The sequence below is a fragment of the Colletotrichum higginsianum genome, chromosome 10 (assembly GCF_001672515.1).
Source record: "Colletotrichum higginsianum IMI 349063 chromosome 10, whole genome shotgun sequence".
Classification (NCBI taxonomy): Eukaryota; Fungi; Ascomycota; class Sordariomycetes; order Glomerellales; family Glomerellaceae; genus Colletotrichum; species Colletotrichum higginsianum.
The window spans coordinates 164,535-190,664 of NC_030962.1; the positions used below are offsets into that span (position 1 = coordinate 164,535).

Genomic DNA, 26,130 nt, shown 5'->3' on the forward strand with positions numbered 1-26,130 from the left:
CCATTCATTCCACTGCGTCCTCAAACTAAGGGGCGTGTGTGTGTGTGTGTGTGTGTGTGTGTGTGTGTGTGTGCATGGTTGTGGAGCGGAGCTAAAGAAAAGGGCCCTCTCCTGTTAATTCCAGGGTCGCCCGACCGATCACTGGAAAACGAACAAGCCGAACGAAGCGAGATACAAATGTGTCTTTGAGTGATGGGTGTGGGCGTGGGTGGTGGACGGGCGGCGGCGGTGGTGGTGGTGAGGGTGGTGCAGCAAACGGCGACGCTAAGCCCAGGGCCAAGATGTCTCTCGATCCGCTTCCTCTTTCTACACTACGCGCAAGGACCCGCCGGATTTCTGGAAGTGGAAAGCAGTGCGCACTACCCGTACCGCGTACGGGGCTATTGTACGTTGGGTGATGTATTCCGATGTATGTATGTGTCTAATCTCTTCGTTGCGTGACTTGAGCCTCGAGCGAGTGTGCAGTTCGACAAATAAAACAGCCGCGGGAACTCTCAACCTCCAAACCCGAGTTAAAAACCCGAGAGTTTCTTTGTTGGCCAGCCCTCTTGACTTGGATAATGGCAAGGGGCAAGAGATCATGGCCTTCAAGAGCTCAGAGTCAAGAGTCAAGTCAAGTCAACAGTCGAAATATCCATTGAAGGTGGGTGGGGATTCGATTCTCACAGCCAACACGCTCCGACACCCGAATCTTAGCATCGTTCTAGCGCCTTGGCCCGATTAACCGAACCCGCTCGACGGGGAAGACTCGCCAAGTCTGACCCGAACAACACGGGCTAAGCGATGCTACTGGAGCGCCACCCGAGCCTCGAACCGAGAAATCGACAAGGATCTGAAGGGTCGTCCCTGGCTGTGAGTCGCCTTCGCCCATCTGACGAACCCGAGAGGGGCGCAGTGTAGGGGATAAGGCGGCCTCGGGTCTCTCGGATATCGCTTGACCACCACAGTACCTCTGTACACACGTCCACTACGTACATGATGACATGCCTGCTCCTCGCGTGGCAACCGATAGGAAAAACATAGAATGGCAAAGTGGCCGGAGTGCCATTCCGGTGGGTGTCGTAGGATTTGCGACTCTGCGCCCAGACTGTCGGAGCAACCTATCTCACCGAGTCGTGAAGCATAGCCGCCTTTGATGCAATTCCGCCAATCGATTGTTGCATTCGGTTTTTCGGGTCCATCTTTGGTGTCACTACATCCCGCGTCAAGTGATGCCTATCTTGAGAGACAGCGTTGGCATCTACGCACCTCCATGCTTATTCTGACTCGGGGTTGAGGTGCGGGAAGACATGACAGCCGGCGGACGGTGTGTCAGACGTAATCATCGCCGGGATAGCTGGTTCGCGATGATTACGATATGTCATCGAATTAGGTAGGTTGGTAAGAATGTATGCTTGTTTTGGTTTGCATCATGAGCGTAGCTTTTCTGCGAGCATACGACGATACGCCTAGTTGGTATCATCGTCGCTGCTCTCTTCTTCCTCGGCTTCTTCTTCGTCTTCCTCATCATCCTCATCCTCGTCGTCATCCTCATCGTCCGTCTCTTCCTCCTCGGACTCTTCTTCGTCGTCGTCGTCGTCGTCATCGTCCATCTTGAACGCCTCTTGCTGCTCCTCTTTTTCTTCCTCTGCAAGCCAGTCGTCGAGCGTCTTGACACCAACGCCGGCTCCCGCACCGGCACCAACAACAGCTCCGAGGCCGTTGGTCTTTGTCGGCCCGGCTCTGACGGCGCTGTCGAGCATTTGACTGGCCGGCACGCTCTTCTCTTCTCCGTAGGCCGAGGGCGTCTCCGTTTCTCGCAGCCGCGGATCCGGCTCTGATCCCTCCGCTACCCAGTTAGGAAGACCCTCGTAGCCGCGCAGGCCGTGAACGCCACCTCCGCCTGCCAACACGAGGGTCGAAGAGCCGAGCATGAAGCCCTTGCGAGTCTCGGATGGGCTGGGAGCCTGGGGTGCTGGCTTCGGTGCCAGCAACATCAACGTCGCCAGCTGGGGCACAGAAAGGAGAGCTCGGTACATTCGTGCTCGGTCGCGCAGGTCGTACGACGTGTCGTAGCGGACCAGCAACAAGGCATAATCCCAGAGCCTCGCGACGGGGTGATCGTCCTGACTGGGTACCGCCGCTTCGTCTTCGCCCTTATTTTCGCTCTGACGGTTCACATGGTGAAGGTAGACCTTGGCGGCGAGGAGGAGGATCTGCCCCTTGGCCACCTCTGCTTCGTTCACAAAGTCCTTGAGAAGGATTCGCAGCACATCCGCTGCGATGTTGTCCTCGCCTTCGAGGCCTGAAAACTCGCCCACCAGCCAGATGATGGTTGCCCTCGCATGCGGGTCGGTTGCTGAGTCGAGGTTTTTGGCGAGCCTGACGACTGTCGCGACGTGTCCCTGGGGGTCTTGCTGGATCAGATGTCGGATGACCGTCAGTGACTCGGCCGCCAACGTTCCGTCCAGACTCGTGATTTGTCCCAGGAGCAGCCGCAGACACCTCGGGGCTGTTGACGAGTCTGTCTGGGCGCATCGTCCGATGGCGCGCACTGCTTCCCTGACGAGCGCCTTGTTGGTTGAGCCAGAAAAGTGCTCGAGCTCGTTCAAAATGAGGCTCTTGACGTAAGGCGGAGCGTGGGGGAAGATGAGCGTGAGGATCTCCAACTTCAGCTCCCATACTTGTGCAGGGTCCGTGGCTCTGACGAGAAAGTGGCTGGCGTACTTGGCAAAGTCGCCCGGCCTCGTCAGGCAAACGGAGACGATGTTGTAGAGCGCAACCTGCTGGATGTCTTGAGGCCCTCTGAGTAGTGCGACGAGAGGGCCGATGGCAGTCTTGACGTACTCGGGCGTGCCGATGTCGACGTAGCACCTTGTGACGGCGATAACGACAGCCGAGTTGCGGCTCTGAAGGAGCGGCTTGATACCGTTCAGCAGCAGAGCCAGGTCCGGGTCCACGACGACCACCTGCTGCTCCTCACCTGTTTCCTGTTGAGTGTCACCGTAAAAGCCCCCCAGATCGGCTGTCTTTTCGTGACTCTTGACACTGCGCGTCCGTCTCGGGAAGCATTTCCTCGCATAGTATGTCATCATGCGCAGCGTCGCCAACTGACTCCACTCGTCCATGTCGACAACCTTCTTGACCAAAGCGCGGTACTGCGGGTGTATCAAGTCGATGCGATCGGGACACACCTCGAGGAAGGCCGATACCGCGGCACCGGCGACGAAGTACTGCTTGTCGCCGAGGAGAGCGGTCAGGTATTCGAGGAGTTGGGGCAGCTGTGTCGGGTCGAGGCGGTAGCACTTGGGGATGGAGAGGGCGGCCGCTCGTCGCACATAGGGACTCATGTCGGCGACGCCCTTCTTGATCGCGAGAGACACAATCTGGCTGATGACGGGGACCCGGATACCGGACATGGTCTTGAGGGCAAGGGCGCGCACTTGGGGGTTTGTGTCGGAGAGGGATTTCTGGATGGTGTTGATAGAGAGGAGGGCGAGGTCGGGCTCCTGCTCGGCATGGTGGATGAGGTAGATGTAGACAAGCTTCTTGATCTCGATATTGGGCGATGCGACATTCTTGACGACCGAGGAGAAGAAGGGCAGCGTCTTCTGGCCGCGATACATCATCTGGATGGAGGAGAGGAGCGGTTAGCCATGGCTCTTCCGTGGGTAGAAAGTAGGTAGACGGCGGCGGCGGGAAAGGTTTGGTTCGAATCATACCGAGAGGACGCGGCGAAGACCGTCGAGCACCTCGCGGTCGTTTCGACTGTCCAACAGCTTTTTAATCTGCGTACGATCGAGAGGGCGACCGGTGCTGCGGGAGCTGCGCGTCGCCGAGGCGGCATCAAGGGTAAGCTCTCGGGCTGGATGAGGTCGACCGACGGGTTAGCGAGGGAGGGACATGACAACGAACGGACGGATGTATGTTGGAGTACGCACCGCTCTCAAGCAGACTGGATATCCGCGCGATGGACTCCATGACGGGCACCAGCGATGGTCGGAGCTGGAGCAGCCGTGCGGAAGCCGTGAAGAAAGGGGAGGGGGGGAAGGAGGGGAAGAGGGAGAGAGGGAGGGAGGGGTGTGATCTTGTCGAGCTTCGCGTGGTCGTCGGGATGGATGTGAAAGAAGGATGCAGCGAGGGAAAATGACGTCTCGTGGCCGAGGGGCAGAGGGACAGCGAGGCCGGGGCTGACGTGCTTGTTGCTTTGCTGCTTGCTTAGCTGTCTGTCCCTTCAGCTGCCAAAGTGACCTCGAGGGGCAGGGGCCGCTAGAACGGGGGGAGCTGCCAGCCGAAGGCCGCTCTGGAGCACTGCCAACCCCCACCAACAGTAGTAGTGGCCCTTGCTGGGGGACCTGGTCTTTGCCGACTTTCGCTATCAATATGGGAAATACAGTATGGACTTCTCAATTTGAAGTCAAATAAACGTATGGTATCTATGGGGAAGCAGCAAGCAGTATCTCTGAACTCGCTGTGAGACAGAAGTACCGTTATAGTCATTGAGATTTATAAACAATAGAACAGTTTTATTAATCTCAAATGGGGGTAGGGTTATTCATTGCTACATACAGTATTTGTTTCTGAAGGTCAATTTGCTTCAGCTTCAGCTTCAATCTGCAAGTGGAAACTCAGCTTTGGTCATAAATTTGAGATCTGCTCAAACCTATCATTGTGATCTGACATACAACTCGGGAGCATGCCACAAGTATAACGGGTCCTGAAATAAAACAGACACGCATCACGGGTTGCAAAACAGCTGCTCGTTCAATTGTCTGGCACGATTAGCGGAAGCAAATACCCATCGACCAATGGCGTACTGCGTCTATGACGATGGGCATTTCAAGTTTCCCAACTTTCCTTGCAAGCAACTACACCATGTATGGGTTATAGTATAAACTAATGGTGATATTGAAGTTCCAATTACAGAGTTTGATAATGTTTGGAAAGCAGTGATTTGATGTGGCTCACTTTGTCGTGACACTCAACAGAAATGTGGGTCTCCAGTTCACTCACTCACTCACTCAACTTCCAAGTAAACCGTCCGAAACATCGAATTACGACCAAGCCTCATCACTACCGCCCGCAACCACCGGATAACTACACTGCATCCTGTTTTGAGCCGTGCTCTTGAGGGTACGAGGCAATCTTATCATGACCCCGACAGTGCTATCACCAGCTTCGCCAGTAGAGCTCCTCCATTACATCGTCACCTTCCAGACCTACCCAACCACGATCCTCGTCTGCTACCCGCGAGACGACTTCATCTCAACTCTCACATCCACCGTCCAAAACCACAACAGCATCCCCCCAGAGGACCACCAAATCCTCAACGACTCTCATCCTCCACCACTTCTCTCCGCGACGCTCTACCAGACCGCAGTGGCCCGCCACATACGCGTCCTCTTCATCCCGACAGTGATACACCTCCGCGCGTACCTCTCCGCCTTCGACCCGGCCAATTCTCTCACTCCACCGCCTCCTAACCACCCGCCACCGTCATCCGGGAAGCGCCGGCCGCCCCTGCTCCTCGTCTACGGGTTTCTCGACCTCCATCGCGACAGCAGCGAGTGGAGTGCCCAAGGCCTCAGCAGCTCGGCTGCGGCGCTCGTCGAAGCTGCCCGGCGCACGGGGTTCAAGCCGGCAATCGTCGAGCCTAGAGGCGCGGGGGGGCACGGGGACTTCAAGGCCGTCCTACGAGACGACGCACCGGTCCTGAGCGGGGGATCGCGACGGGATGACGGCGTTTGGACGGGAAGGACGGTCGAGGTGAAGCGGGTTCTGGGCCGCTGGTTCCATTTCCAGACGGGCCAATGGGACGTTTAGAGTCATTTCACGCACGAAGCCCTGTTTGGACGCGAGAGACCGGAGCGGATGAATATCAACCTGAACATAAATCGTGAACGACTAAAGAGACCGAGAAGGGAAATCCTTGGCCATTGCCTCCCACCATGAACCAGCGTCCCTTATTGCACCCATCAACGCCGAGCCCGTGGTATCCTTTTTAACTCATGTCCTCGTTGCAAACCGACAGAAACCGACCATGAAAAGCGAAAAGAAAAAGAAAACAAGACGAGACCGGGCCTTAGAGGGCCTGCTCCATCTCGGTGATGTAAAGTTTGATATGGGAGTCCATCTTGAGAAACTCGTCGTAGGCGCTGTGGATCTCGTTCTCGATGTTCTCCTTGAGGTCCAGCATCTATTGCATCGTTAGCATCACGTTCTAGCGGATCAGCGGAGGCACGCGACGTACCTTCTTCTCGGTCTGCTCGATGCGGACACGCCGCCTCTCGATATCCTTGCCCTTGTCCGTCCGCTCTTCCGTCAGCTTGCGGTGGACGGCACGGAGCTCCTCCATCTTCTCCTTGGCCTCCTGTGCCTTGGTGGAACTCTGCTCGCGGAGCTTTTCGGTACGCTCATTCCACTTGAGCAGCTGTCGCTGCAGCAGCGCCTCGGTCCGCTCGACTTCTCGCACGTTGTTACCGCGCTCCGATAGAGCATCCCGCTGCTTAACATTCTTCAGGTTCTCCTCCTCCTCCTTGGCCAGCTCGACGCCGATCTCGTCGAGCACCTTGATGCAGGAGGCCACGTCCGTGGAAACGACCGAGAATGAATCGGCCGAAGTCTGTAGCGCACGGGAGCGGCGGTCGAGGGCCTCGATATGCGCCTTTTCGCTGTTGAGCGTGTTGCTCAGCTCCGTGAGGGTGGCCTGCAGCGTCGAGGGGCTCTGCATGACGTAGGGCCGCAGCTTCGTGCAGTCTTGCTTCATGCCTAGCTTCTGCGCCGTCTTCTCTTCCAGTGCTGTTGTGAGCTCTGTCTTCTTGACCTTGGCGTCTTCTAAACGAGCCGCCACGCGCTCCTGGTTGCGACGCAGTTCCAGAAGCCTCTGCTTCAGTTCCTCGTTGCGCGTCGTCTTCTCGCGCACCTGGGCTTCCATAGCCTTGCGATTGCGCTTCATGTCGACGAGGCGCGACTCCATCTCTTGGTTCTCCGAGTACAGGCTCTCGATGCGGGATTTGGTCGTCTCCGCCCTGTTGAAGTGCTCGTCGATGACGCTGGTTTGCGACTCGCGGAAGCGCACAAAGTTGATGAGGTAGCTGAAGATCTTGACGAGGCGGTCGTACGACGGCTTGTAAAGATCATTGAAGCTAAAGTCCTGCACACCACACTCGGCAAGCAGACCACGGAGGGAGACGTAGAAGCCCATCAGGTTGCGGGTGTCCGGGGGGACGACGTCGGAGTACTCGCCGCAGATGTCCTCGGCGGCGGCGCGCATGGCGGGCTCGACCGTGTCCCTCGTCGCGTTGAGGAGCAGCTCGGCGAACCATTCGAAGATCATCTGGACTTGGAGAGGGTTGGGCTTCTGGAGATCTGCAACAGTGAAGGGGATGCCGATGTCTGTTATGCACCCGACAATCTCCTTGTCGGGGAGGCGCATGAACGCGTCGGCTTCATCTTCTTTCTTGCGGGTTCGCGACTGGGTTTGCGTCGGGGGGATGATGCTCATGCGCGGGTTGTACGACATGCTGGGTAGTGTTTTCGGACAAGCTCCTCGTCGGAGAGAGGGCGATGGGGATGTGCTGCGATGGAATGTAAATTTGACTGACTGTAGATATTCTTCAGTTGCTTTTGTCGCGCCGTTTTGTGATATGATCAAAAGTGACTGGACTTGGGCCGGACTGCCCCGTAAACAGCCTAACCGTCCTTGTTGCTCAGACAACCCACCCCACTACCGTCTTTCTTATCGATAAGACACCGCACATCACATGATCAGAAGCACGTGCCTGGGAAAACTTCCGGATCATTTCCGGATGATCCGTGCGCTCGCACTCTGCCAGCCGGGCGGCGACACAGTGACAAACAATGACGGTAGCAAATATGCGGACGCAGACACAACGTTGAACGTCGATGGAATTCCACCAACACGCCGCATTGTCCAATCGCCAAGAGTCGCACTGTAATTCCACGTTCTGCGGCCGTCCGGAGCTCACGGAAACCTTGCCGAAAGCATGTCATGCACCACTGTGCGGCAAATGACTCGAAAATGATATCCCAGAGTGTGATTGCGAAGGCTTCTTGTCAATCTGGGACCTGACCTGGCCTGGCGGTACTCCCTCTGCTCGACCTCCCCTCGAACCCGATTCAGACGCTTTCAAAGTCAATGTTGGGCAGATGCGCCATGACGAAAGTATCATCCACTTCCTCGGAGGCGGACGCAGGGTCGTTGCGAAGCGGTTCCGCACCGCCAAATCAAACATTGGACACGGACTACGGATACAGGTACATGGTTGATAGTCCAGCATATCAGGTCTAGAAGCGTCTACATCCCATGCATCTCGACGGCCGGCAGATGACCTGGTTCCATTGCTGGCCTTGATGCCCGATCCTCGCAACGTTTGGAAAGGCCAATAGGACGCTGGAGTTCCAGTCTCGAACCGAAAGGGCCACACCCTCGGCCAGCGCGAGCTGCGAGATCTGCACTTGATCCTAGCCAGTTTCCGCCGACCGCCGACCGCCAACCACCCACATGGCATCCACGCATTTTTGGCCTCATTTGAAACCAGGCCTACCAGTCAACTTGTGGTCAATTTCGCTCGGCTGGAATTGTACTCCAGTCCCCAAAGCTCATCTCCGTCTTGTCAAATCGTTTTCTTTGGGCCAAAGGGTTTTGGCCATCTAATTTCGCAATGCGCCACCACCTGTGCCACGAGCATCTCGCCGACGAGTGAAACATCTTCTGACGGGAGTACCTCATTGGCCAGGATGAACGAGCTTGATAAGACAGATGCTCGAGCTTGAAACAGCTTGGAATTGCTTTTCGACATGTCCCCGTCTAGCGCGGCTACCAGGCGCTAGGGAGCTGGCCATCAGACGAAATGGGGGGCTTGCTCTTGCTCTGATTTACCGCAACGACTATTGACCATGCCGCCGTCTTGTCACAGCCGCAAATCTGCTCTGGCAGCGCTTGCATGGCCCGAGGCCAGAGGTCCCTTTCGATTCGAAATCAAACTAAGGTACGTTACCAAGGCGGTCCCTCTTAAGGTCGCACAGGTACACAATATGAAGAAAATACGGTAAAAAACACAGCATAAGTATTATGCCTAATACTGAATACATCATAAGGTTTCCTCAGAAACTCAGTATTATGGAGGCTTCCAAGCCTATAACTACCCTATTAACTAACCTTGCATCCAGGTAGCTGGCTTCTATTATGACCCTGATAGGTACACTGGGGTATATTAAGATCTGAAGAATGCCTCAATGTTGCAATGTGTCGCCTACTGATTCTTATGAACTATTATCCGGTATGCAAGTTCACACAAAACGACTTCATCTAATTGAAAATGTCCACTTCCTAGATCGCCATACTTGTCGGCAACTACGATCCCTCTGTTGTTATTTGCAGCGGAGCTGCTCCTACTCGAAGAAATGGGTCCTAGGGACTAGATCCGCGACGCTGCAACTGTGTTCAGAGTGATCATCAATACCCCAACTCGAGCGTGTTGATGATCACTCTGAACACAGTTGCAGCGTCGCGGATCTGGTCCCTAGGACCCATTTCTTCGAGTAGGAGCAGCTCCGGGACTGCACTAGCTGTCATCGTATGCTGCCGAGGACCAAACCGGAGCGACAGCTGGTCAAAGAAGGCGATCCATATGTCACGTTCACAAGGGAGAATCGGCCTACCCTTGAATGTCAAGCACTCGCCACGGCGGCGGATCGGTACACTGTCGTTTCTTCAGGCGTAATGCAAACGCACATAGCTGCTCAGGAGAGCTGACACAGCGGACTCCCTTGCTTTGCATCTGCTCGAGCCGAATCTGATACCGACGCTGCGCCTGTCTGTCTACACATTGACCATACCCCGAACGCAGCTCTGGCGAGGCGGAGGATATGTAGTGTAAATGCAAATTCAACGCAGTGGATCACCTGGAGGATACTGCTGGACTTCTAACTACTGGACCCGATGGCTCGATATCTGAACATCTGGGGGCACGAACCATTCGCAAACACTACCTGTCACCTTGCTGCCGTCTCTGCAGCACTATGCAGTACCAATTACAGTATCCGGGGTCTTTGCACGACGTATCGAGTCTGACAGGCACGAAAGAAACCATGAGCTCGATTCCTGCAGCGCGCTAGACCGTTCAGGATAACTGAGGCCAGAGCAAAACGTGTCTGACCATGTCTCGCATGCAACCCGTGTCAAGGTCGTTCAGTCGCTGTTTGAAGTATCACAGCAGAAGTATCCGTACATACCCATCTGGAAGCATTGAAAGACACTACCTCAAACGAGACCGGATTGAGGTCGGGAGTACCAGGACGACGAACTCAAGAGTCTCAATGGAGCAGGCTGGGATGAACTGATCCGAGGTGAACGAACCCCAGGCACAAATGACGTTGCGATGGGACGCCAATCTTAAAGGATCCTCCCTTGATCCCCCCAGGCGCCCAAGAAAAGCAACCCCGGTCAAGCCGTCGGCCGAAGCGCGCACAAAGCCATCGAAGCCACATTCATGGATGACAATGATGATCATTTGGATGACGATGAAGAAGCCTGTTGCAACATGTGCATTTGTAGCCACCACGCAGCAAAAAGGTGTCAGCCAGAGCGCCGCTACGACGTCCCTGACTCTTGGACCTGGCATGGAGGCTTTTCTTATCCCTGACGGAACGCTACCTCATCGCGCCAGCCACGATTGCCATGACATAATGGCCAAAACTCTGGTTGCATCGCCCCAAATGAGGGGATCTCGGATATTGAACAACGCCGTCCCGCCAATGCACACTGCAACAGGGACAAGCAACGTAGGCAATGACATTCACCAGGCCACTGTGACCCAGAGGCTAGAGAGAGACCAGAGGCCTCTCACGAAGCTAGCCGCCGATGAGATGCAGCCAGGCTGTGAATGAAGGGTGGAACTGGGAGTGCTCAACGTGGCAGAGCAGAACGTCATGCAATGCAATGACAACAGCACCACTGACTGGGCCACGACACGACAGAGATGGACAACACGACGGACACGGACACAATATATCGATCTCGTCAGGCGGGGGTCGCTTTGGAAATCTTGCGTGATGGGGAAATGCTGATTGCTGCAGCTGATTCCTGAATCTAGGCCCTTTGTCCCATGTCCAACGAGTTAACGACGACGAGCGCCGGGGCCCTTTGGCTGTCAAAAGCACGCAGGCCGCAGCGAAATACGGGGTTGCAGCGTCTCGAGCTGCCAGTTCAGGGCCGCCGGGGCCCTGGAGGACGAATACGAACAGAAAATAGATACTTTTCCACCACGATGGCCTGTAGAATCCCAAGGTGCCAAGTCCGCCCTTCGTACAGACCGTAGACGCAAATAGCGGTTCGCTGGCTGCGGTGTCTTCGATACAGCTCCCGACGGCTGCGGACACGCCATGGAGGGGGTATTGGCGTCCCGCTCCGCAAGTAACGGTACTTTACGAGGTGAGTGACGATCCCTGCCCCAACGGCGGCCCACAACCCTTGTGCCCGGCAAACAGGCACCGTCTGGCTTTTGCTTCTTCTCCAAGCAAGTACAATCCCTACAGGCCACGCACACGAGGTCCCCACCCCTTAAGCCCAGAGAGGGCAGACGACCGTTACGCACACGAAAGGACGAACGGCAAGCCGCAAGACAAACTGAACCCCAATGCGGGTAATCCATGTGTACAATGTGTACAAGTAAGTGAGAGGGCTTGTAGCAGAAGCACTCGCTCATGTGGTCACAGAGAGGCCCAGCCGAGTAGCTGCTTCTCTGGCAACGCGGGCTGGAGGCAAAATAAAATAAAACGCGCTATTCTGGTAGCCCTGCCAGAGTGGTCAGGTGCTGTGTTCTCCTGTCAGCGGCCAAGGTGATTTCGGCATCGTTTGCGTCACCTTTGTTCGCTTTGTCTGCTCGCCGGTGGGTTTTTGGTCAGATGGGACTTTGTGAGTGCGAGGAATGGGGGAGTTCAAGCGGGATGGGAAGAGAGAGGGAGATGGGGAGATTAGGTAGAGCTTCTAGGCTGCTAGCATGGCACTAGCCCGTCCATTGTTGCCAGCTCTCCGCCAGTCAATCATCTGCCCGCAAAGATGACGGCGGCTCGGCCGGTAGTTTAATGGCGCCAAACGAATGCCAGTGCCACCGTCAAGTCATAACTTTACCTTGGGGGAAGGGGGCTGGCTACCTGAGAGCGAAGAAGCCCAGCACTGTACACGACGCCTCGCCTGGTGCAGCTGTCTGTGGGTTGAGCTTGTGGAAGATAAGGAGGTTAGGGCGAATATTGATGGGAAGACGGCGCAGACGCAGGCATCATTCGGCAGCCTGACGACCATTTTCACTTTGGTTTCTATTTGCTACATCTGCCGCGAAAGGGAGCGCAAACCCCCTCAACGTGAGGGCACGCACCCGGCGTGAGACGGCGGACAAAACGCAGCAAGGAGAGACGGGGCAACACAACACAATGAATGGTAACGGCAACAACGGTAAAGGCAACGGTGAGCGCCTTGGCGGTTGGGACGGGGCTGGAGGCGGCTGCAATATATTCAGCGTCTGTGGCTGATTGGCAAAGAGATACGGACCAATCAAGATGATCAACTCTGTTTATTTCCGCCTCGTGAACGGATACGGATACACTACTACGAATAGTATCGCAAGTGCCCACACGTGTAAGGGGCCGGCGGAACAAGTGGCTCTCCTCCGGATTTCTTCCTCTCTTGGTCGATGAGTGGATCGCCATTGAGAGCCGAGCAGGCGGGTTTGGATATTGTTGGTGAATCTGGGTTTTTCCCCCTCCGGGGTCCAATATGCGGGAGCAGCAAGGAACAAGACTATGGGAATACCGAAGAGGGCATAGCCATTGACGACGATTCTTGATTGAGGCTGGGGGGGCTGCTCGAGTCGGGTGCGATCTGCTGGATCTCTCCCCTTTCGAGGAGATGACTCAGTCAGTCTTTTCCAGCCCTGGACTTTTCAAACTACCGACTACGATGTACGATGTACGTACACTACGGATACCTACTCTGTAAGGAGGGAATAATCCGCACAGCCCACGAGCTGTCAAACAAACAGGCTTGCGCCATCTATCATCTCGACAACGATTCAATTCTGTGGGTGCCGGTTCCATTGCTATGATCGCTACAGTTACTGTCACCGCTGTGATGCCGGCAAACCTGTGGGTGTTGTTCGCAGCTTCACGAGAAACAAGAGTCCCAGGTCAAAGATGCGAGGTAACAGGAGGCAAATCGAGCCTGGATAGCGCAGCGGGTTACGGGACGGGGGGTCCGGTGAGAGTGCGGCGCAGAATACGACGCGATGCAGAAGGCCCCAGGTACCTTGACTAAGCACCTCCTCCCACATCCCTAGGAACCTTGACGAGCTTTTGGCTGGCGTGTCCCCAGGGACATTGTCACGGCGACCGTACTGGGTGACTGGAGAAGGGAGAGTGACCGGACGAGCAACAGCATGGCACAAGGCCTCGGGGGCCACGGAGTCTAGGGGCTACGGAGTCCAGGGGCATTCAGGAACCAGCTCTGCGGCAGACACACACACACACATACACATTGCATGGCATGGCATGGCATGGCATGGCATGTCATCAGACTCCCCAACGCCTACCCAGTACAGAGTACGAATGCAGTTCATTTGCCAGTTGGCAAGGGAAGCAAAGCCAAGCCAAGCAGAGCGAGTGGTGGTGGTGGGGTGGTGGTCCACCCCGTTGACGCCGAAGTACAGGCAGAGTGGGAAAGGAAAAAAAGAAGAAGAAAAACAGAGAGAGAAAAATAGTTAAGGAAAAGGAAGGGAAAGAAAAAGAAAACTTCACTGCGGCGATCAGGCCCGGTCCTTGTCCCATCGACGACATGGACATTCCCCCCAGCCGGCAAGAAGCTCGTTGGCCATCCATCTCGTCCATTTGGTTCATCTCGTCCATCCCTACAATGTACGCATTCTGTACCTGTACTGTGCCCAGAGTCCGCTGGCATTCAACTGGTATCACGTTTCCCCCCCCCTTCCCTCCCCCTTCTCGTCTCTTGGGGAGTTGAGTCAACTCTCAGCCAATTGTCAATTCAGCCATACAGACAAGACAGCCAGGCCGTTGGACATGTCTTTTCCAGTCTTGACAACCCAACTCTAAAGCACACACACAACGAATACTAGCCAGGCCACGAGAGCTAACAAGGGGGAAAAGCAGGAAGAAACACAAAAGCACACACCACCCACCCCCCCAACCACCACAACGGGCGCGCTCCACAAACCTGCAGACCACACACCCTACCTGCCCTGGGGCCAACCCTTGACATTTTCCAACTCAAACCAACCAACCCTGGCCGACGTTTCCCTTCTCTCCTGGTTTTGTCCCAAGGGCCCGAGGTCCCAAGGTCCTAGGGATCCCCCAGAGGTCCCGGCTCATGGCTCATGGCTCATGCTCATGCTCATGCTCCCTTGCCCTGCCACCCACACGACGGCTCCGTTCGGATAGGTACCGCAAGGAACGAAGTACAGGTACAGATACCACACGCTCACAACTCTCTCACACACCAGTATCTGCGCCGGCACAAGCTACCACCAGCGCCATCCAGCCCCGGCCAGCCCAGCCAAGCAACAAGCTCTCCTCCTAATTCTGCTCTGCAGCTTGAGAGCATGTACTGTCTGTACCTGGCGGATAGACAGACAAGACAGCCTGCCAGAACTCCTCTGTCTGTTCAGCCCAGCCAGTCTCGCGTGCCTTCGTAAAAAAAAAAAAAAAAAAAAGCCTGCTTCTCCTTGAGAGCCCCTCCCCTTCCCCCTCCCACCCGTCATTCCACCAGCATCCAGCAACCCAGCCAGCCATTGCCACTTTGCATAGCATATGACTTTGAAGTGTCCCTCTTTTTAAGTTGAATCCTCGACTCAAGCACGAGCGAGCTATCCGTACTCTTGATACGAATACACCGTGCCTTGCTTTTGCCATCCATCCATCCATCCATCCCGCTCCGTCACTCCCGTATCCGTACCCTTCACCCACATCACATCCACCCGCTCTCTTACATACAGCCAATCCCTCTCTCGCTCCCTCCTCCCTCTCCCACCTAACCCCCCCTTCGAGGCCCAAATCCATATTTGCTGCACAATCCCTGGGTCCTTCTTTAAGCAGTCAAGCTCCCGCACTTCTTCTCGTTCGGGACAAACCCGGCCTTTGCACTTACGCACTCACTCCAGTGGCACTCATTCGTCGTCGTTGGTTATTACTCGCCTGTTGCGAAACTGGTGGCGATTCCAGTCAGCAAGGAAACACAGACAGAGAGAGAGAGAGAGAGTGTGTGTGTGAGAAAGGCAGACAGACAGAGGGAGAGAAAGAGCAAGAGCAAGAACATTGAGATGTAAACGCGCCCAAGAGGCCGCCCACCTGCGCCGATTCGCACCCCATTCTCATCGAGATCGAAACAGAACAACACTCCGCCCACACATACGATCATGCACTCATACAGACACTGGTCCTTGGACGAACATCCCAGTATCACACGCTAACACACAATACACACACCCATCCAACCATCCGTACGCACATACGGACACACAAACATACGTCCACACTCACTGCCTGTCCGCGACGTACGCCTCGTTTCCGCCCTCTGGCCGATGGGAACATGGCCATTTGGCCCTTCCGCCGGAGAAGCGGTCGCAAACGCCCACGGAGCGGCGCCAACATGTCTGACGTGGAAACACCACAAGCACGACGAGGTCTCACAACGACGGACGGATGCGAAGCCACCACCCTCGCCACGTCGGCGGCGGCGACAACGGCTGCTGCTACACCCAAGAAGCAGCGCCTCGAGAAGCACCCACACTCGCCCTCGCCCTCGCCCAGGAGAGAGCGATCCTACAGCTTCTCCCCCGGTCGCAAGGACTCCATCCGTGTCGCGGGGCAAACAGGCTCGGGTCCACCGGTCCCTGGCCGGCTAGCAGGGCCCTTCCCAGCCGACCGAAATGACGGAGAAGAAAAAGGGGATCCGGATGCCGCATGGGAGCGGGCGCCAACCCTACATAATAATGCACGCCACCACGGCCAGCACCAGGCCGCCAGTCCAGCGCCGCCCTCCCGCCGGAAGACTAACAACAGCAAGAGGAGGAGGACCACAACGGCCACGACGACGACGAGGAGAGCAGAGACGACGGACCGCGAGGCGGACATCAAGGCCATGACTCACTTCGCCCCGGTACGGCCGGCGGCCGACACTTGGACGTCGGGGCGGCCCATCAGGAAGCAGAGCAAGAGGCTCAAGACGGGCCTCGGCTTCCACGGTAACAGCTTCGACAACCCCCAGTCCGACGTATCGCTACCGATGTCCATTCACTCGAGCATGTCGTCCGATACCGAATTGCACTCCTTCCGCGTGTCCGCACTCGAGATACTGGCACCCCGGCCGACGCTGCGGTATGCCGTCTACCCACGATGGGAGCCCGGCAGTGGCTCGGCGCCGACGCGCACACAGCAACAGAAGAGGAAGGTCTCGGAGAGGGTGCCCGAGTCGGTCGTCAGGGCACACAAGAGGGTCGACAGCTTTGCCGACGACCTGGACGCCGCCGACCTGAGAGAGCTGATGGAACGGGACAACAGAAGGAGGGAGAGGAAACGACAGAGAGACCAGGAACGGGTGGAACGACGGCTGGCGCGGAGGGCCGAGAGGCATCGCGAGATGGAGGCCGAGGCCAGGAACAGCGGCTCGCCGCCGCCCGTCAACATGGAGCGCGGCGTCATGGGCCGGGAAGCCGGACTCGGCATCGACGCGCCGTCGGCCGTCGTGACGTCCTCGCGGAGACGCTCGTGGAGTTCGTCGAGGCACTCGCAGAAGATATCGACAACCAGGGAAGCCGAATCGCACCCGGAACCGCACCCGGAACCGATGGAGGTCGAGCCGGAACCCGTGGCGTTCCTCCACCACTTCCACCGAACGACGAGCATCCCCCCCGAGGCGCCTCCGTCGCCGACGCTGCCCGCGCAGCCCGTCCCCGAACGCAAGCCCAGCACCAAGGCCGCCACCCCCAAGGGCAGCATGCGACTGAGACGGAGTTTCCTGCGTAGGATGTCGAGGTCGAGGTCGCCCAACGCAACCGAATCTGACCAGAATGCCGTGTCGCAGTACTCGTCGAGACAGGACGAGAGCGACGTCACCCCGCGGAAGAACTCCGAGTCCAGCAGCCGCGCCCGCATTTCCTTCTCGGCCCTCTTCCGGCTCGGGAAGAGGAACAGGAGAAACTCGGGGCCGTCTTCGTTCTCCAACACGTCGCGCGAGGAGATGCAGGCGGCGGCAGCGGCAGCGGCAGCGGCAGCGGCAGCAGCAGCGGCGACGGCAACTCAGACACAACACACGCAGATACAGCAGCAGCATCAACAACATCAACAACAGCAATATCAACAACAGCAACAGCAAGAAGAGGACGCACAGGCGGCCCCGACACAAACGATACCAATGCCGATGAACTACATCCCTCGCAAGGTCAGCAACGGCGTTCCCAAGCGGACCAGGTCCCGGTTCAGGGAGGACCTGCCCGAGCTTCCCATGAGCCCGCCCGACTCGCGCGTCGGGTCGCCCGAAGTAGAAGTGCCTCTGCCCGTCGTTTCCGAGTCGAGGTCGGGTGGCGTTGGCGGGGATGACGGACTCCAGAACACGCCCGTCGTGAGGCACGACACCCCGACGTCGGACCTGCGGCGCGTCGACGAGAAGATGGAGAGGCTCGAGAAGATGAGGCAGACCCCGACGTCGCTGCGGCACAGCATCCAGCCCTCGCCCGAGCCCGTCTCCCTGGCGTCCATCGACTCGGAGGGCTCGTGGCTTTCGGGTCGTGTCGGCGGTGCCCGCCGTTCCTCGGGCCTGCGCGGCAGCATGCAGCGGCTGCCGCCCCGGATCACGACGCGCACGCCCTCGCCGAACGGCACGGAGGAGGACCTCGCCGACGACGAGTACCTCTCGAACCTCGCGACGCCGTCCCGCGAGATGCTCGCCGACGAGCGGCTGACACGCAAGTCGACGGGCGACGCGTTCCCGAGCAGCGACGAGGACGAGGTTATGGCGGAGGCCGCCGACATGAAATGGGGTTCGGTCGAGAGGCAGCACGCGACCGTCGTGCAGCACCCGAGAATCACGAGCCGCGTGGGCATGCTCAACTCGTTCCACGAGGCCGGCAGCAACAGCAGCACGTCGTCGGAGTCGCCCGAAGAGGCGTCGGAGAGCGAGGTCGACGGCGAGTCGCCCAAGGTCCAACGCGCCACGAGCGTGAGCCTCAGCAGGGGCAACGCCAGACATGTGAGCTCGGGCAGCACCAAGGCTCTCGATGTTTCGTCCCCCGCGCAAGCATGAACCATCTACGAGGTGTCACCCACTGATGGTGCAGTGGTTGTGACGAGTTTGTGAGAGGAACGTTAACCCAAGATGACGAGACAGGAGAAGGAGAAGATACACACACACCCACACAACACAGCCAGCCCAGCAGAGCAAGCCGACGAGAGAAACACACGAGTCACTCAGACTCCAATTTCCTTGACTCTTTCAGGGCCGAGAACTCTCGACCCAAACCGACGCTCATTACCATTTTTCTTAACCGTCTTATATCCACCGACCATATTCACTCATTCATCTCTCATATTTCCTTGCCACTGACGACAAACAAAAAAAACATTTGGAAAATCTACACAAAAATCAAACTCCCCCGACGACTACGCTCATAGCTGGCTGGCTATCCAATCTTCCTCTCATCTTCCCTCCGTCTTCCTCCCGTCTTCCGATCCTCTCCACAACTCACGCAATCACTTGCAACCACCTCACCGCCGACCTTTTCTTCCCCTCTCGACTCGAAGGGGGACGGGAACAGAATGCGGCAACCCTTTTACTGAGGATGGGCCTCCGGCCGATTCTCCTCATGTACGATACGATCTTACGACCCCCGCTTTCTTCTTTAACGACGCCCGCCGACGACGACGACGACGCATGCTGCATGACTATCCAGCGAGACGCGCGTATGGGCAGGCTTTATTCGTTTCACGTTCTGGTTATGGAATATACCATTTGATACCACGTCTCCCTCCCCCTCCTTTTCGGGAGTAGTGAGAATAAGGGGGGTGGGAAGGGCGAGACATTTGAGATTTTTCATCATTTTATCATTCATCGATACACACATTGTTAGAGGGGCCGTACGAGATGGCCCCTCGGAAGTCGGCAGTACAGCACGGCACGGGGCAGATGGCTGGCTCCTATGTTGGAGGTTGAGCAAGGTATAGATAGATCTGGGGAGGAAAACTACAGGACGGCCAGGAGTTGGGCTGGCACTCGAGAAAGACGGGGAGACCCTCCATGATGAAAGTGCCGTCATTGTCCGATATAAAGGGGTGAGGCGGGGGCGGGAAGGAGAAAGCCACGCATGTGTATGTAGTTTAAACAACAACAGGAAGAGTTTGGTTTCCTGCATGAGATTACCCTAGTTACTCACTCTGCCCAGGAGAGCCCAGGCTTATGTTTTGGGGGAGTGGAAGAAGGGGCTGGAAGGGGCGCACGAAAGGTGTGTCGATTGAATGGAAAAGAATTCAAACCCAAGCTCAAGTTCATGTTGGCGAGTGCGATGTGCAAGTGAAAACCGCCACGATGCCCTCCCCCACCTGTGTTGAAAACGTCCATACGGCGCATGCCCTTAACTGGGCCATCGATGCATCCATGGTATGTGCCGGTGGTGCTCTGCCGACTAGGCTAGATCTAGATATTATGGTGATCCTCGTGTGCCTCGCTCACATATCCATGTCCAGCCTCGGCGAAGCCCTCGGCGACGCACTAGGCGACAACGATAACAACCGGGCCTCGATCGATGGCGACCCACCGGCTTCTGGCCCCGGTCCCGGAGACTTCGGCCGATCGGCGAACTGCATCTCGGCATACTGGTCGTCCTCGAGGACGTAGATGTCTAGTTGCTGGCCCCGCGGGAACTCCCCCCTCGGCGCGAAGCAGAACTCGTCGCATCGGACGCGGCGGTAGAACATCTGACCGTGGCCCATCACGGACGGGGTCTGAAGCACGGGCTCCAGGTATATCCCGACGCGGGCGCGCGGAGAGGCGTCGGTCGGACGGTCGCTCGCACCGATGGGCATGACGACCAGCGGCCTCGGCTCCGGCGTCCTCGTGTGGAAGACGGCGGCGGCGACGGGGCTCCCGCGGGGACTACCGCCGCCTGTTGTTGGCAGCGGTGGCGGTGGTGCTAGGTCCGCGACGATGGAAAGACCCATGTTCGTCATGCTGAACAGGCGGAAGGGGGAGGCCGAGTGCAGGGCGCGTTGGTGGACGTCGTGCGAACGGGCAAAGGCGGCGGGCGAGTCGGCCAGTAGACCCGAAGAACGGGCGGCGCTATCACGGGGCAGGTCGCCGGGATAGGGGTCGACGACGTGGCGGGCCGGATCGGCGCGCCATGCGAAGATGGACTCGTCGGGCGAGGTGCGGATGATGTGGTGCTGCAGCCGCTTGAAGGCGCTCGCAAGGCCCTCGCCGTAGAGCACGGGCATGCTGACACCGAACAGGCCCATGAGGCAGTAGGCGAGGTCCTCGTCGCGCGTGGTGCGGCGGGCGGCGGCCCAGGACATGCGCTCGGCGACGGAGTAGTCGCGCGGGTGACGGGACTTGGCGAGGACGGACTCGAAGATGCCGGAGATGGTGGCCAGGGCGCGGATGAAGGGGCGCTCGGAGCTGTGCATACCCTTTGTGCCGAGACGGGACCAGTCGGCGGCGTAGAAGATGGAGCGGCGCGGGGCGATGAGCTCCTGGAGGGTCCAGCCGCGGGTGAACCAGCGCGAGGAGGCGAGGGAGGGGAACTGGTCCATGGGGGAGGACCTGGCCGAAGCCGGGCTAAGAGGCGGGACGTCGTCGAGGTAGACGAAGCAGACGCGGGCGTGGAGGTAGTACGAGTACATGGAGTTGATGGCCTCGGAGAGCTCGGCGGAGGAGGTCTTGTCGATGCAGCAGGAGTCGACCCAGGCCCAGGCGATGTCGTGCCGCAGGGCCTGGACGCAGCATCCCCGGATCTTGGCGAAGCCGGCCTTGGAGGCTGCCAGGGGGAGGTTGTGGATGTCCTGGAAGGTGACCTCGTCGGAGCCCCAGGTGTGGGAGAGGATGGCGTAGGGGGGCACGTCGGGGCCGGCGCCGGCGAACATGCGCAGTTCGTGGGTTGTCGTGTTGATGAGCCACATGATTTGCAAGTCCGGAGCGATGATGATGTCGGTTGGAACGTGGAAGCAAGGATATAGATGAACACAAGACGGAGAGAGAATGGGAGAGAGAGTAGCAGATGGGGGTGTAAGTGTTGAACGAGAAGTCAGAGAGCAAGCAGTTCGCTTTGTTGACTTTTGGCGAGGCAGACTCTCCATGTCGCTTCCTCATGGCGGTGGCCCTTCCTCTCTTTCCATCTCTCTTAATCACACCGAAGACCAGGTAAGTTTGCAAGAGGCGCGGAATGTGTCACGGCCGATGGGGCTCGCACAATGTGGGCGCAGCCTAGCAAGCAGGCTTCCATGATGAGTTTTGGTGGCCGCCTTGCGCGGTTGAGCGACTTGAGGGGTCGACAAAGACGGGAATCTCAGTAAAGGTCTTGCCGTTATGATTCAAGGATGGCAGTGTTGATGGGAAAGAACAGGGTCAGGTCATGGGACGGGGACACGCGACTTTGTAACACGGCGTGTAAGTGGAAAGTGGAAGATGTGAGGTGTAAGTCAAGTAAGTCACTTGGCCAGGGGATGGATGAGAAGGGGGCAGGGAAGAGAGCAAGGGCAGCTGACAAGAAGCTGGCAGCTGGTATCAGACTGATAGCTGGTGACAGGCTGACATCTGCTGCCAGCAAGTGCACAGGTGGCAGCCAGGCACAGACAGCTGACCTACATTGGCTTCCTGTCATCTTCAACAGTCACCTGCCTTAGTCACCCTTTCTTTCCTTGGTTAGTCATCCTGCGTCTGTCACCCACCCGGCCTTTCACTCAGTGTCGTAAAAAAAAAAAAAAAAAAAGGGAAAAAGAAAAAAGCACGCAAGCTTGACTGATCTGCATGCCAACAAAACCTAAACCCACACCCGCCCACCCGCCCTGCAGGGCCCGGACCCCGGTAAACCAAACCGCCGCCATCGGAAGTGCCGCACTTTACCGTGGGAGACCGGACGGATGTGCCAGGTTTGTGTGGGCATGTGTCCAAGACTCCAAGGTCCAAGCCGCCCTTCGGACTTGCATCTCGGCATTGACGTGTGTTCTTTCATGTCCCAGGCATGAACATGTCCAGACCAGACTCGCCGACGACAAACCTCGACCGACCATGATCTCTCAATAACCCACCTAGCCTACCTACCTACCTCCTCCAACACACACGAATACACGAACACACATACCTACATACGCACACACGCACATCACCGACCGAGCCATGCCGACGCCGACGCCGTTCCGAGTCGTGCTGCGCCGCCAGACCACGCCCGGTCTGCGCAGCCGCCTCTCCCAGAACCACCACCACCACCACCACCACCAGCGCCGCGCCCACTCGGACGCACCCAAGCCGAAGCGCGCAGAGGACCCGATTCCCGTGCCCAACACCGTCTCGACCATCCCGCTGTGGCAGCGCCTCGGGCCCTTGACGCGCGCCGCCGAGGGATACGCCCGCGCCCAGCGCAAGAGACCCCTGACGACGCAGCTCGTCAGCTCGCTCGTCATCTACTTCTGCGCCGACCTCTCGGCCCAGAACATGAGCGGCAACGACTACAACCCGGAGCGGACGATGCGCTCGCTGACCATCGGCGCCATCTCGTCGATTCCCAGCTACAAGTGGTACGTGGTGTTGTCTTGCCGTCGTCCGTCACTCACTCGCTCGCCCTTTCAGCAGTGACCGTGGCAAAATGACAGTGACAGTGACAGTGACAGTGACAATAGCTGCTTGCTAACCAACACATCCATCGGGCAGGTTCATCTTCCTCTCCCAGAACTTCAACTACGCCTCGCGCCTCCTTTCGCTCGCCACAAAGGTCGTCGTCAACCAGGTGTGCTTCACGCCCATCTTCAACTCGTACTTCTTCGGCATGCAGGCCTTCCTCGCCGGCGACAATCTCGACCAGATCATCGAGCGCATCCGCCGCACCGTGCCCGTGAGCATCGTCAACTCGTGCAAACTGTGGCCCGCCGTCACCGCCTTCAGCTTCTCCTTCATCCCCATGGAGTACCGCAGCGTCTTCTCGGGCGTCATCGCCGTCGGTTGGCAGACGTACCTAAGTTTCCTGAACCGGCAGGCCGAAGTCGTAGAGGAAGCCGAGGAGGTCGACGAGAAAGCCCACGCGGTGCAGGCCATCGCTGCTCGTGATGGACCGGCCAAGATGGAGGCGTAGGGCGAGGGGTTGTAGAAGAGAGTGAGGGAATAGAAAGAGAGATACCCTATTAGACGCTCTTTGCTAGGGGTTATGATTTTCTTTTGTATTGCATTAGAACGGCGTTTGGGGGGGGTTTTAACAGAAGAAATCAGGGCGGGATCCAGACATGGAGAAGTCATGATCTGATGCCATTTTTATTGCCCGAAAGACATCTATAGAACAGACAGATAAAGAGGGAGAGGGATTGAGGCAATATATACCAAACATTAGGTAGATAGGAAAGGAAAAGACATATGACGAGACAAACACAGACCTGGTACGTACCGTATCAATGGACACTGTATCCGCACTGTGCTCCGGTCTCAAACTTCGCGCCAAATTCCACTCGACAAGCTTCCCAAATCCTCCCAAACTCCATCCTCGACTCTCACCCAACGCCGAGCCATTGAGAGCGCTGGCCAGGACCAGCAAACTCTCCTCAGAGATGGCGTCCATCGGTATGCGGTCCGGTCGCCTGCAAGCCGCCCTTCGCACCGCCAGAAACAACAACACCATCATCCGCCCGAGACTCCCTCGAGATGCCCCTCGACGTCATGCCTCGACCGGCGCCGGCTCCTCGACCGACTCCCCCCCGGCCGTCTCGGGCTTCAAGACCGGCCTCTATGGCGTCGCCCTCGCCGGCTCTCTCTACCTCTCCTACCTCTACGTCACCGACACGCGAGCCTCGATCCACCGCCTGGCGCCCTTGATGATACGCTTCGTCTGGGCCGACGCCGAAGACGCTCACCACGCCGGCACGAGCCTGATGAAGACGCTCTACGACCTGGGCCTGTACATCCGCGAGCGCGACCGGTCTCTTGCCCAACACCCGGCCCTCGTCACCGAAGTCTACGGCACGAAGCTCTCCAACCCCATCGGCATCAGCGCCGGCCTCGACAAGCACGCCGACATCCCCGACGCCCTCTTCGCCCTCGGCGCTGGCATCGTCGAGGTAGGCGGCTGCACGCCTCGCCCCCAGGACGGCAACCCGCGTCCCCGTGTCTTCCGCGTCCCCGGCCTCAACGGCATGATCAATCGCTACGGCCTCAACTCGCGCGGCGCCGACAGCATGGCCATCACCCTGAGGGAGCGCGTGCGCAAGTTCGCCCTCAAGGTCGGTGCCACCGAGAAGGAGGTCCTGGATGGCGAGGCTGGCGTCCCGGCCGGCAGTCTGCTGCCCGGCCGCCTGCTCGCCGTGCAGATCGCCAAGAACAAGGAGACGGACCAGACGGACGTCAACGCTGTGGCCAGGGACTACGTCTACTGCGTGCAGCGCCTCGCGAGGTACGCCGACATCCTCGTTGTCAACGTCAGCAGCCCCAACACCCCCGGCCTCCGCGACCTGCAGGCCACCGAGCCCCTCACGAAGCTGCTGAGCGCCGTCGTCGAGGAGGCGGCCAAGGTCGATCGCAAGGTCCGCCCCAGGGTCATGGTCAAGGTCTCCCCCGATGAGGAGGAGGATGCCCAAGTCGAGGGCATCGTCCAGGCCGTCTGCAACAGCGGCGTCGACGGCGTCATCGTCGGCAACACCACCAACCGCCGCACCGGCATCGTCCCGGACGGCGTCAAGCTCACGGCGACGGAGCAGAAGGCCCTGCGGGAGACGGGCGGATACTCTGGCCCCGCCATGTACGGCAGGACGCTCGAGCTGGTCAAGAGATACCGCAAGAAGCTCGACGCCCAGGCCCTGCAGACCGGCTCGTCCGAGGAGGCTGCCGCCATCCCCTCGGCCGACGGCTCCCTGTCCGGCAAGGTCCACGACCTGATCGAGGGCAAGGACACACCGAGAAAGGTCATCTTCGCGACCGGGGGCATCACGAACGGAGAGCAGGCGTTGAACATCCTGAACGCGGGCGCGAGTGTCGCCATGGTGTATACAGGCCTTACCTACGGCGGCTCGGGGACCATCACCAGGATAAAGAGAGAGATTGCGAATCAGGCGTAGAAATACCAAAAATAGAATTTGACTGCCCATCGCGGGGTTCCCTTCCGTATGAGATTGCCCTGTTCCTCCTCGACGTTGTATTGCTCTGTTGACTTGAATATTCCGCCCGTACCATTACTAGGATCGTCCAAACCATCACCATTACATACGCCGGTGGCACCGTCCTTCATCGCTGTGCATCGTGAACTCCATCCACTGTACCTATCCGACAATTGTCTCTCAGTAATTTCGGTGTCCGAGAATGCGCTTTCCGGCAATTCTCCGTCGCCTCAAAGGGCTTCCTCCTCGGCTGACTGAATCGCGAGTCTGTCAATCCTCCAGGTCTCCCTCGTGGGGACAAATGACCATCAGAGCGAGTCAGTTGAACTGATTGAAGTCGAAGCCGATAGGGGCGGCCATGGCGACGTTGACGGAGAGGGCAACACAGGATACCGGTAGCCGAAACGGTTGCCGGCACGATGGCGGACGAGGCCCATAAAGCGAACCGTCCGAGGGGACCCAGTGGGGTGGATTGGCCTTCGACCGAAGAACGAGACGGAAGACTTGCATTCTCGTAAAGACGAAGCAGGCTCCGTAGTATGCTGGTTCGTGACGAAGGGAAACGAGTTGCACGCTGGGTCATGCAGTCCGAAGAGCCGGAGATTCGAGGACGCCTCGACTGCGTGCGGCCTGGCTCTGTCCGTATTGTATACCGTTCTTTCGTGAATCGATACGAGAAGGCGGCCGAGAAGAAGTATCCATGGTCATGTGTAGGGTTGTGAGGCCAGCTTGGAAATCGACTCTCGTGAATCGATGTTGTTACCGGAGCTTGGGTTCCTGGAGGCCGTA

At 57.9% G+C, this 26,130-nt stretch overlaps 7 protein-coding genes across 7 annotated transcripts; 4 read left to right on the forward strand and 3 right to left on the reverse strand.

Annotated features, from left to right (window-relative positions):
* Positions 1-1,448: 1,448 nt before the first annotated feature.
* CH63R_13500 (Ap-3 adaptor complex subunit beta) lies at positions 1,449-3,960 on the reverse strand (the record flags this gene model as incomplete). The annotated part of the gene is made up of 3 exons (XM_018308474.1): positions 1,449-3,608; positions 3,702-3,844; positions 3,921-3,960. 3 exons carry the CDS (start codon positions 3,958-3,960, stop codon positions 1,449-1,451), a joined length of 2,343 nt encoding a protein of 780 aa, XP_018150792.1.
* Positions 3,961-5,130: 1,170 nt separating this feature from the next.
* CH63R_13501 (uncharacterized protein) lies at positions 5,131-5,802 on the forward strand (the record flags this gene model as incomplete). The annotated part of the gene is made up of 1 exon (XM_018308475.1): positions 5,131-5,802. One exon carries the CDS (start codon positions 5,131-5,133, stop codon positions 5,800-5,802), a length of 672 nt encoding a protein of 223 aa, XP_018150793.1.
* A 259-nt stretch (positions 5,803-6,061) lies between these two features.
* On the reverse strand, positions 6,062-7,501 carry CH63R_13502 (Nuf2 family protein; the record flags this gene model as incomplete). Its single annotated transcript, XM_018308476.1, has 2 exons — positions 6,062-6,175; positions 6,230-7,501. 2 exons carry the CDS (start codon positions 7,499-7,501, stop codon positions 6,062-6,064), a joined length of 1,386 nt encoding a protein of 461 aa, XP_018150794.1.
* Positions 7,502-15,655: 8,154 nt separating this feature from the next.
* CH63R_13503 (uncharacterized protein) lies at positions 15,656-18,307 on the forward strand (the record flags this gene model as incomplete). Its single annotated transcript, XM_018308477.1, has 1 exon — positions 15,656-18,307. One exon carries the CDS (start codon positions 15,656-15,658, stop codon positions 18,305-18,307), a length of 2,652 nt encoding a protein of 883 aa, XP_018150795.1.
* Positions 18,308-19,725: 1,418 nt separating this feature from the next.
* On the reverse strand, positions 19,726-21,171 carry CH63R_13504 (Heterokaryon incompatibility protein; the record flags this gene model as incomplete). Its single annotated transcript, XM_018308478.1, has 1 exon — positions 19,726-21,171. The coding sequence occupies one exon, from the start codon at positions 21,169-21,171 to the stop codon at positions 19,726-19,728; it is 1,446 nt and encodes a 481-aa protein (XP_018150796.1).
* Positions 21,172-22,387: 1,216 nt separating this feature from the next.
* On the forward strand, positions 22,388-23,336 carry CH63R_13505 (Mpv17/PMP22 family protein; the record flags this gene model as incomplete). The annotated part of the gene is made up of 2 exons (XM_018308479.1): positions 22,388-22,785; positions 22,919-23,336. 2 exons carry the CDS (start codon positions 22,388-22,390, stop codon positions 23,334-23,336), a joined length of 816 nt encoding a protein of 271 aa, XP_018150797.1.
* Positions 23,337-23,802: 466 nt separating this feature from the next.
* On the forward strand, positions 23,803-25,302 carry CH63R_13506 (Dihydroorotate dehydrogenase; the record flags this gene model as incomplete). Its single annotated transcript, XM_018308480.1, has 1 exon — positions 23,803-25,302. One exon carries the CDS (start codon positions 23,803-23,805, stop codon positions 25,300-25,302), a length of 1,500 nt encoding a protein of 499 aa, XP_018150798.1.
* Positions 25,303-26,130: the final 828 nt, after the last annotated feature.